This window comes from Quercus robur, chromosome 3, assembly GCF_932294415.1.
Source record: "Quercus robur chromosome 3, dhQueRobu3.1, whole genome shotgun sequence".
In the NCBI taxonomy this organism is placed as follows: Eukaryota; Viridiplantae; Streptophyta; class Magnoliopsida; order Fagales; family Fagaceae; genus Quercus; species Quercus robur.
The window spans coordinates 9636902-9648009 of NC_065536.1; the positions used below are offsets into that span (position 1 = coordinate 9636902).

The window sequence follows — 11108 nt, forward strand, 5'->3', positions numbered from 1 at the left end:
ATATATATATATTGGAAATACTACGTCCACAATATTTTCACTACATTTTTATAACAAGTCCTAGTTAATAAGTTGTTACTAGTTGAAATTTGAATCCACTATTGAAATTATTTTTTTGTCCCGCCCAGTAACAATCTGTCTCTTAAGTTTTATTGTAAAAGTATTGAAAAAATATTGTGAACATGACATTTTTAATATTTTTTTACAACTTTTGATGTTTTAAAATTAATAATGAAAAAAAAAAAATCAATAAAATTTTATTGAAAATAGAATTATAATGCACGAACAAGGTCATAGAATACCGTAGGAAAATGGAGAGGTTACCTCCATCTAAATCTATTAACTATATAAAAAGAGGCAATGCCTCTACAATGCCACTTTGGTTTCGTGAGTCCTTTTTTGTCCGTTTGTGGAGGGCTAAACGATGCGTTTTGGTTGAATATATAACACAATAAAAGGGAGAGAGATATAACAACGAAAGGGAGAGAGGCCAAAGGGGATCTGGAACTCTCTTTTCCCTCTCGAACTCTCCGGATATCTTCTTTCTCTCTTTTCTCTCTAGAAGAACTCTCTGTATCTCCTCTCTCTCTTTTCTCTCTACCATTTCAGGACAAGAGGACCATATCGGCTCAAAATTTTCTGGTTTCGTCAATCACTGCCCAAAATCACCATTTCATCTACCTCTATCTACACTCTACTGCTTTGTCTTTATCTTATCATTGTTTTATTTGGGCTTATATGGGCTTAATTAAAAGAAAAGCACATAACCCACGGCCACATCTCTTCTATATCTCTTATGGTTCACCAAACGATTTTGCCTAGGAAAGAAAAGCAAGTCTAGCGGGCAAAAGTGGAAAAAAAAATGTTCTTCTTCTGGCAGACTCTGACAGAGAGATAAGCTTAGCTGAGTACATGTGGGTTTCCATTGCAATCCGTACATATTTGCGAAGATAAGGCTCAAAGACAGAGGGTTGTAGGTTTGTAGTGGTAGAGGATTGTGTGGTTTAAAGGATGGTCGTGGGTTATGTGCTTTTCTTGGAAGTTGAGATTGTTGGTGGAGATTGTCGGTGGGTATGGATTTCTTGGAGGTTGAGAGAGAGGAGTAGAAGATCAGATAAAACTTTTTGCTGTTCTGTGGTTCGGCATTCTCAACTAATCACAATACAGGTGTCTCTCTCTAAAGTTCTCTTCTCTATGGCTTGATTGATTTTTTTAAGACTAATTTATCATTCTTTTTTAGTTTCGTTCTCTTCTCTATGGGTTGATTGATTTCTTAAAGACTGATTTATCATTCTCTTTTAGTTCCGTTGCTTCATTTTTTATTAAATATTTGATGAAGAAATATGGAGTCTATGGGTTGATTGATTTTTTTAAGATTGATTATCATTCTATTTTAGTTCCGTTAAACATTTGATGAAGAAATATGGAGTGGTTATTGAATATTTATTTTTATACATGCATGTTATTAATGTCAACTTTGTTTTCTGATAGTGTTTGCTTTGGAATTTGGGATGTAGAGCGACCAAATTGAGATGAGTAAAACCAATCGTATATATTCATCATACTTTGTTTTCCTCTTCTTCTATTAATCTAGAGCCTACAACATATTAATTCATTTTTTAACAATATTAAAAAATTAGTTACATTTGGTATTTTATATCTCTCTTCCGTTTAATTTTGTTTTCAATTTGGCGAATTTTTTTATTAAAAAAAACACATATTTTATATTATTGTTTCATTTTTTTTTTTATCTGGTATGATAGCTAGCTAAAGGATCTCAGTCTAATTGAAGCTCAGCCTGCTAAATTAGGAAATCTTGCTCATTTGTGAAAAATGTAAGAGAAATATGTATGTTTTGCTTGATTATAAAAGTCATAAACTCATCATGTTATTATTTTGCTCAATAGTTCTTAGAGATTATTAATTTTTGGCAGTTGTTAATAAGTAATCCATACAAATTCCATTGTTTAAGTCTATGAAAATTTTCTAGTCATATGATTTGTGTGTGATAGTTTTCTATTGTGTGTAAGTTCTATAAACAGCTTTCTACAACTGTTATTGTATTCTTGGTGTTAATTGTGTAGTGTATGAGATTAGTCTTTGTTATAACTTAATTTGGCCAAACTTTGGCTTCGGTGTTTTCTTTCAACTCACACGACAGGTATTTTCTATCTCTAAATTTCTCTATAGTTTGATTGATTTCTATCTCTCTTTTTCTTTTGTTTATTATATTGAGATACTAATTTCACAAAATTGGTAGTGAGCTTTTAAACATGTTTGATGACAGCTTTGACTCAAGGCTGGGAATTTTGCCAAAACCCAATTCTCTGAAATTTCAGTGGGTTTTTCATTCTCGTTTTAGATATCCTTCTTTAATCTGTGTTGATATTTGAATTTTGCCTGAAGTTTTGTCATTCAATTTCACTTCCTTCTAGCTTTGTCATGGTTCCATTGCTGATCTGTGAAGAAATAGTAGAGTAATACAAACCAGTGGGTGGTTCTATTTTTACATTTATAGCCCAAAGATTTTGGTACATAGTATGCAATTCTTGATTAACCTAGGGAATCCTCCAAATCAAAAGCCCCAAACCTTATGACAACACCCCAGTCCTATGTATGTTTCACAAAATTCCCCAAAGAACACAAAGGAAGAGATCTTCATAAATTTCTCTAAGATGTCAATGGCATACTTCTTCTTTCTCTCCTCAAATTATTGTTATAAGGTGAATTTCTTTTCCTATCCTATATTTCTTTCTTGTTCATCTCTTTGTTTAAGATGTGAAAAATTTTCTCACTTTTGGTGTTAACACAATTAAAGGTGCTATGAAACAACATGCCTCAAAGAAAATATTTGTTAAAATAGGAGGCTTTGTTCTTCAAGCTATGGAAATGGTGGAAAATTAGTCGAAACTCAAATGCAATTGTCACTAGAGATAGCATGATCGACCATTATTCACAATGCACAGAATCAAGTCTCATGCTGAGTTGTGTGAGCTCTAAACTTAGTTCCTTAAAATTTTGGTATTTGATATTTCAAGTTTTTATTTTTATAGTGAGTCCGAATGTTTGACTTAAATTATTTTATCTTAGAAAAATAGATGTGTATTAGCTTATTTTATTGTTAATGAGCTAATTTTTTTGTCTTGCATGAATTTTCAGATGGGTTCGTGGCCATGTTTAGGGAGAAAAATTGTGCCCAATTATATAGCTACACATATGGTAATTGTTCTTGATTTTACCCATTTGAAAATTATGTATTTTGATACAAACCCCATGGAAAGATTTTATAAGTTTACCAATATGTAGAGAAAATTGCATGACTTCTATATAACTTGAAGTGAAAAGGCCCTATGATGTCTAATGTGATATTGAATGGTTATAAATTTCTTATGATTTAAAGAATTAATTAGAGTTTAGTGTGCCTTTATTATTATTTTTACCATCTCAGCCAAAAGAAAATAGGGGCAAAAAAAAAAAAAAAAAAAAAAAAAAAAAAAAAAAAAAAAAAAACCTAGAATCAGCAGCTTTTACCATGTTTAAACCATCTTTGCTGACATTATCCCACCAAGAAATTGATGACGTGATATTTCTTATCAGCTAATTATTCTGTCTCATTCTATTATTTGGGGAACACTATATATAATTATATCTCTCTATGTTTGGATTTATAATCCATGTGAATGTTTTTCCCAGCAATATTAGGATTTATGTGATGCATACCACTTTGAAACTAGCTTTTAGAGAATAAATGGGTAGTTGGCAGTTTGCTTCACCATGCTAATTTTTGAGATCACAAATAGGTTATAGTTTGGAGCGAGCTTCCATCTATGCCACCTTGATAAATTCTTAATTCAACCCTTGAATCACTACTACTTTTTAAGATATATCAAGATTGATCAACTATAGAAATACTACAACATATGTGTTTGAATGCCTTAGGTAATTTTAATGAACAAAAAAATTCGACCCTCATTATCTATTCAAATGGAAAGAAGAACAAAAAAGGATAAAGCGAAAAATTCATTTTGATCCCTTGAGTTGAGTTTATTCATTTTGAATTCTGTCAAGATATACACTACCAAATTTCCAATTTCTTTGGAGCTACTACCACTACCAAAGCTTTGGCTTGCTATAGGAAAACACTCAATTGTGTCATTTCTTTTTTATTCATTTCTGAATAGTTGAGTGCTATTTGTTGCTACTCCAAAATCCCTTCAAGGATTTGTTTCTCATTATCTTGAAGACTTACTTGATTTAATTGTATGAGTTCCTTTGATAAGTGCACCACTGTAGATGATGTATTGACCATTTAATAATGGAGAGTAGCAAACAATATATAATAAATAAAATCTTTTTAATGTGAGAGTATTTGGTTAAAATGTTATGTGTTTCCTTTCTGCTAACTTGTTACCTCATTTGTTTATCATCTTGTGATTTCTGCAACTATTTTTGTTTCTTTAGATCACAAGCTAGCTAGACCAAACTAATGAGCCATATTGGATTGAGAAATGCTGGTGAATTTGTTTTGTGGGCTAGTAGGTTCATCATACATTAATTTTCAAGATTTTTGGTGATTTACTAAATTACATGTGTCCTGGTGATTAATTAAAATTATATCACACCAACTTTGAGAGTTGAAGGAGTTCTTGCTTTCTTGTGCATTGGGTGATAGACTCTCGACGTAATATGTAGCTGCTGATCCAAAATTTTAGGTGCGGGTGATTCCAAACTTTGACTTTTGATGTTTACTATGTAAATGAAGTTTTACTTTCTTACTATGGTAAATGGTGATTCAAATGAAAACCTAAGATTACCTTTTTTTTACTTATTATTATTAAGAAGAAAAACAAATGAAGTTGCTAATATTATTATGCCTGCATCGTAATTATCTATGTGAGTGCAAGAATAATTATAGGTACTAATAATCTTTTTTAATTTGAAAATGTACAAAATTTATACTGGCATTTCTCAATGTACCTACGTATGTGTATTAGCTTTTTGCTAGAGGAATATTGTTTATTGACACTTGTCAATAGTAGTACAAGTCCCTCTTTAAGAGAGCTTTAGTTGATACATTTAGTCTGGTTAAGAGTGCCCCTTTCATGCTTCTTATTTTCAGTTTTTTGTGAATAATTAGCCACTAACATCCTTATAAAACTTGCAGGAGGAAAAGATTGATGCTTCCCTTGAGGTTCTTATCTTATCCTTGCTAATGACGAATTATGAGATGTTGTCACATGTGAGGTTTGTCATGCTTTCTGATTCTGTAATTATTATTATTGTTGTTTTTAAGTTTTCCTATCTTATATAGATCCTTGTGTATTGCAAAAGGCCAAAAGTGGTTATTGGGTCTTAATTCAAAAAACTGTTCATTGCACTCTACCTCATAACTAACACAATGGAGATTAATCTAGCACTTTTATCATTTACAGGGGAAAAAAAATGTTATTTCTTATTTATCAATTTTTGAATGGGTGTCAAGTGTTTGCTTGACTTTAGAATTAATCAAACGTGCTATTAATCTTAACCTTTAAAGCTTCAACTCTCTAATTCTTTCCCTCTTTCTAGGCTGATGCTTTGGTTAAAACCAATCTAGGAGCTGGAACATGTAGCAAAGAGGTTGATGTAGGCATGTAGCATTTCTCTCAAATAAAATAAAAAATATCTCTTCGGATCATAAAAATGAAGGTATTGTGAAAATGTTGTAATATTTAGTTGTATTCTTAGACTTCTTTTTTAATATAGTCAAATTGGGTGAGCCAAAATTCATGGTTTCACACACAATTTTCTTGTGTTGCCTTTTTGTTTATTTGTTTTTAATGTATAATTTTAAAACCAATAAAAAATTTTCACCTAAGATTTGTTGTGAAAATGTTGTGGACGTAAAAATAAAATAATAATATCAAACTAAGACCTACCACAGCTGGGAATAAAAAAAATTGTGAAAATGTTGTGACGTTTTGTTGTGTTCCTAGAATTCTTTTTTGTATGACATTTTGTTTTCTTCCTAAGCTTCTTTTTTTGTTTAGTCAAACTCGGTAAGCCAAAATTCATTGTTTTAGGCACAATTTTCTCTAATTGGCTTTTTATTTGTTTTTTTTTTCTAATGCATGGTCAAAAGCGGTTAGCCTAATTTAAAATCAGTAACAATTTACCACCTAAGATTTATTATGAAAATATTGTGAATGTAACATTACTCTAAAATAAAATAATAAAATATCAGACCAAAACCCACCATAGGTAGTGTAGGGACGTAACTTGGTTCCCCGACCCAAAAGATATATGGACCTTGGCCCAAAAAGCCCCAAAACAATGAATTTGTAGAAAGTGAGTTGAAAATTTAGGTTCTAATGAGTTGGATAATTATTATCGTAGATTCAAATGACAACAAAGTAAGAACAGACAGCTTATATTTAAAGAAGGTCGCCCTCAGCACGGTCTGAGAAGATCAATTCTTGTATGTCTTTCGGATTAGGTAACCAGTCCAGTCCATATTGCTACCGTCCTTTCTTTCTCCATTTTTCTGGATCCCCCACTATCAGGGTCTCTCCTTTATTTTATACTATCTTCCTCCTCCTATTTCCACCTTCCACGTATAGATTTAGATTGGTAACTCTAATACTTGTCCCATCAGCCCCTCCCTAAAGTCTTTGGGAATAACTATAAGGCTGAAAAGTATGGTTCAGTTAGCTGCAAGGCATTCAATGCCATGGTAGCAACCTTATCTTAGATATTTTATAACTCTCCTTTGTCTTGTTCCTTCTTAATACTTATCATCTTCCCTGGAATAGTCTAGAACGTTGCTCTTGATGACAGACTATGCCCTCTGTCCTCAGTCTTGCCCAGCCGAGGAGGGTTCTTCCTCGTTTTCCCCTCGGGTGGCTCTAATCGGATTCCATTTCTTCCCTCATTGACACAAACCCCTCTAGAAGTGTTTAACGTCCTCGGATTGGGCCCCTGGCCCAACATATATATAAATATGGGCTCTTTGGCCTTTCACCCATCCAAGTAGAAATAAAGGTATTGTAAAAATATCGTGACATTTTGTTGTGTTCCTAGACTTCGTTTTTGGTTTAGTCAATTTGTTGAACCAAAATTCATTGTTTTATGCATAATTTTTTTAGGTTGATTTTTTTAACACATTGTTTCAAGTTAAAAAAAAAAAAAAAAAAAAAACACATTGTTTAACACACACAAATTAACGAAGTAGCACTTTTCTCCTTTATGTTTGGGGTAGTTTCATTTCCCCATAAATTAAAATTGAATAATTTTCTCCTTTATATCTTGTAAATGAGCATATGCTCCTACTATTACTCTCTTAGTTAAACCCTAATGAAATCTTATAATTCCTAAAATTTCCATTATGCAATGTCTAAAATACTCCTACTAAATTTTAATGTCCCAAAAATTTCTTCTTATATTTTGAATATTATGTGGTAGACTGGTAGTCATGCTTAGATTGATGATATATAATGTTCTATTTGTTACCTAGAGAACACTAATTTATTAGGTTTAAATCTTCTATACTTATAATTTTATTTAATAGAAACTTTGATGATAGATGTCTTTTGTTATTTTGTTCTTTTTTTAATTTCTTTTCCTACTTAAAAAGGTGTTCATTAAAAATAAGTAAGATAAACATCGTAGTTAGACTCATAAAATAAGATGATAAAGAATGAGTATGAATAAAAAAATCTTCATTGTAGATGGTTGCAAGTATTTAAATTGATGAAGAATTTTCAAAAAAAATTGTAGCATATATCATCATTCATTGCAAAAAATTTAAATATTGTGAAAAGATGATGACACTCATTATCATTCTTTGTAGCATTTTTTGGTGAGTAGATATTACATTTAGTAAATAGGTTCTAAGAAATTGTTATACTAAATACTAAATAGATATTCAAATAGCTATTTTAAATTTAAATATATGATTTCATACTTCTTCAACAAAAAATAAATAAATAAATAAATAATCTATATTAATTCTCTTACTAAATGAGGAGCAGCACTAGACTTGCACGTGCAACTCCACACCAGTATTTATCCAAAATGCCAATTCAATTATACAGTACGATGAGAAAACCACTACAATTAATAGGGTTGACAAACAGAAACACTAATACAGCAGCTTTACTATCATTGTGTTGATGTATGAATTATTGATTGTCATTGGGGTCTACCAACACCAACACCAATTTATTGTCGTTTATAAAAGCAGAAAATGATATATTTGAATTTTATTATCAAGGTGGGTGTACCTTTGAATTTTATTATCAAAGCAGATAATGATACTAATATTTGGTTATTTTTAATGGTAACAAATGTCTAAGAGAATTATTTTGCAAAATACTTTTAAGAATATTTTATAATAAAAAAACTTATTTTTAATACTTTTTATAAAAATAGTATGAAAACATTCCAAAAATAATTAATTCATTTTCTAGCCAATGTCCTTATTGTTGGTGCGTGGCACAAGGAATCTTATTGGTTTATCTCAACCCCACCGAGAACAAGCACATTGATGCTCTATCTATAAAGCATCGATTCGCAGCCTCCTTCATCTCCATCCATAAACATTGACTCAACAAGCGAGTCACCTTATGGATTGCAGGGTCTTACAACTTGTGATTCAGTCAGCGCAAGGATTGAGAAACGTCAATCGTGTCACAACAATGAAGCCTTACGCGCTTGTTTCCATTCGCGACAACCACAATAACCTTTATTCCTCGGAGGAAAAAACACCGGAGGACGCAGAAGGTGGTTCAAACCCCACATGGAACTCCCCAGTTACGTTCAACCTCGACATCACCAAGGCCAAAGAGAGCAACCTTGAACTTGTTGTTAAGCTCATGTCACTCCGGACGGATCACTGGTTTAGGGACAAAGAAATCGGTGAAGTCCGTGTGTTCATCACAAAATTGCTGGAAGGTTTTGGTGGTGAAGCTAAAGCTGATGCAGTAGTAGCTGAAAAACAGATGAGTGCCAGTGTTATGACCACAGATGAAAAGCCCGAAGGAACACTAGTCTTTTCTTACAAGTTTGAGAGCGTGACCACTGTCCAGAAACCAGCAGGGCAGAGGCAGATCAATTCTCCAACTGCGCCGCAAAGTGTGGAGCAGGACACCGAACAACCTGCTGGGTGGATGGATTCGTTGATCTCCGATACGGTGAAAGGGATTGTGGGAACTGCGTTGAACAATATTGGATTGACAAGTGTGGTTGCCTCTGATGCTGCTGCCCCGCCTCCGCCTGCTATTCAAACCCAAGTTGCTGCTGCTGTTGATCAGTGTGGTGCTGATGATCCGTCTGAAAATAATAATGAAGGGATTGCGGGAACTGCGTTGAGCACAACCGGATTGACAAGTGTGGTTGCCTCTGATGCTGCTGCAGCCCCGCCTTCGCCTGCTATTCAAACCCAAGTTGCTGCTGCTGTTGATCAGTGTGGTGCTGATGACCCGTCTGGGGATAATAATGAAGGGATTGCGGGAACTGCGTTGAACACTACCGGATTAACAAGTGTGGTTGCCTCTGATGCTGCGGCCCCGCCTCCGTCTGCTATTCAAACCCATGTTGCTGCTGCTGCTGATCAGTGTGGTGCTGATGACCCGTCTGCGGATAATAATTATGAAGATGAAGATGATGGTTATGACGATGAAGATTGTGAAGATGAAGAATGAACCTAGATATATATGGTCATGGAAGTAGTATATAAGGATCTCAAGGCTGGTTGTATTATATCTAGGTATGCATATAATAATAATGCAAGTCCATCTCGAATTGGCTATATGTACTGGTTTCTGCTGTTTCTGTGTGAATCTTTGTCTAGTCTTTCTTAGAATGTCAAGCTAAAACTGTGAATCATCTTAATGTTCTACTTCTACCATGTGTATCAGTACTGTTTCTATTATGGGGATGATAAATAGTAGTTGTTGTGCTTACTTGGCAGTATCATTCAGTTGATCAGTTGCACTAACAATCTCCAAACTATTCTTCTGATACAGTATACATTAGTTTTCATTTTTGGCAGTGTTTGCTCTGATTTTGAGTTCGTGTAATTTCGGACTTAATCAGATCTTTGGAATCATATTCCTTATAACTTTTATGTGCATATAAATTTTTCCGGGATAAGACCAAATGATAGATATGTTTGACCCACTCATTATTGTACGTTCTAATAAATTTTCAAGCATCAATTTTCAGACATAAAGACAAATTGACATTTGTGTGAGATTTTTTATATAAAATTAGTGGTACCATTTATGGCACTATGAAAATTTATTTTGTAATCAAATATAGACCGTCAATAGGTTTAGTGTTCCTCAAAAAAAAATATTGGTTTAATAAGTCATCAACCATAAAATAAATAAATAGAAAATGAAGTAAAATACTAAAATAGAAATAAAAATTGAAAAAAAAAAAAAAAAAAAACAAAACAAAAGTAGAGAGATTGAAGAGAGTTAGGCCCTGTTTGGTTATCATTGGGGTGAATTCATTTTCTGAACTCATGTATTCATTTTCTTTACTCAATTCATTTTATATTTGGCATTATTTTTTAGTCTAGATTTTTCTTTAATTCACTTTATATTTTTCAATTAAAAATTTAACACAATTGAGAGAGAGTGTTTTTCAGTGTTAGTGGGATTTACAGAATTTTTTTTTTTTTTTTTTACAAAAATGCCACTATATATATTTTAAAAAAAATAAAAATATCAAAAAGTTGTATTTAATTTTTATATCCAAATCTTTTTTTATATATACTGAAAATCAAAACAGAATACAAATACAAAACTAAACAAATTTTTAAGTTGTTGAATTTCATAAAAAACTAGAGTAATACAGAATACACCACTTTTCTCTCAAACCAAACTGGCTTTAGTGTGAGACGACTATGAGAAGACTTGCATTTGTATTGACTTAAAAGGTCTTTTGGCAGGCGGCTAGAAAGTAGAATATTGGATAATGCAAACTATATATGCGGTAGAGTTTTGTTATGATGATGTGTTGGGGCCAGGAGGAGATAATTTGAATGAAACAATGACGGGCAGTCAGTTTCATTTGAGGGGCAGCTTTTACAAAAGTACTTTTAGGGCCTATTTTTTTGGGCT

At 32.6% G+C, this 11108-nt stretch overlaps 1 protein-coding gene and 1 long non-coding RNA gene across 4 annotated transcripts in view; both read left to right on the forward strand.

Moving 5' to 3' along the window:
* LOC126716965 (uncharacterized) overlaps positions 1–9941 on the forward strand; it is a 28883-nt gene extending 18942 nt beyond the window's left edge. The window contains exons 1-2 of one of the 2 annotated variants that reach the window (XM_050418041.1): positions 8495–9226; positions 9377–9941. In XM_050418041.1, the coding sequence (XP_050273998.1) occupies positions 8604–9226; positions 9377–9680 (927 nt within the window). In that variant the 5' untranslated portion in view covers positions 8495–8603 and the 3' untranslated portion in view covers positions 9681–9941. Of the gene's footprint in view, positions 1–8494 lie in introns of those variants that run through there. The other variant, XM_050418040.1, reaches the window with a different exon arrangement.
* LOC126716968 (uncharacterized) lies at positions 503–5628 on the forward strand. Of its 2 annotated transcripts, XR_007652348.1 has the most exons (6): positions 503–2723; positions 2819–2989; positions 3160–3219; positions 4462–4712; positions 5165–5244; positions 5569–5628. It is a non-coding gene; the product is annotated as an uncharacterized LOC126716968 (long non-coding RNA). The 2 variants fall into 2 exon arrangements; XR_007652347.1 differs by having other exon boundaries at positions 503–2989.
* Positions 9942–11108: the final 1167 nt, after the last annotated feature.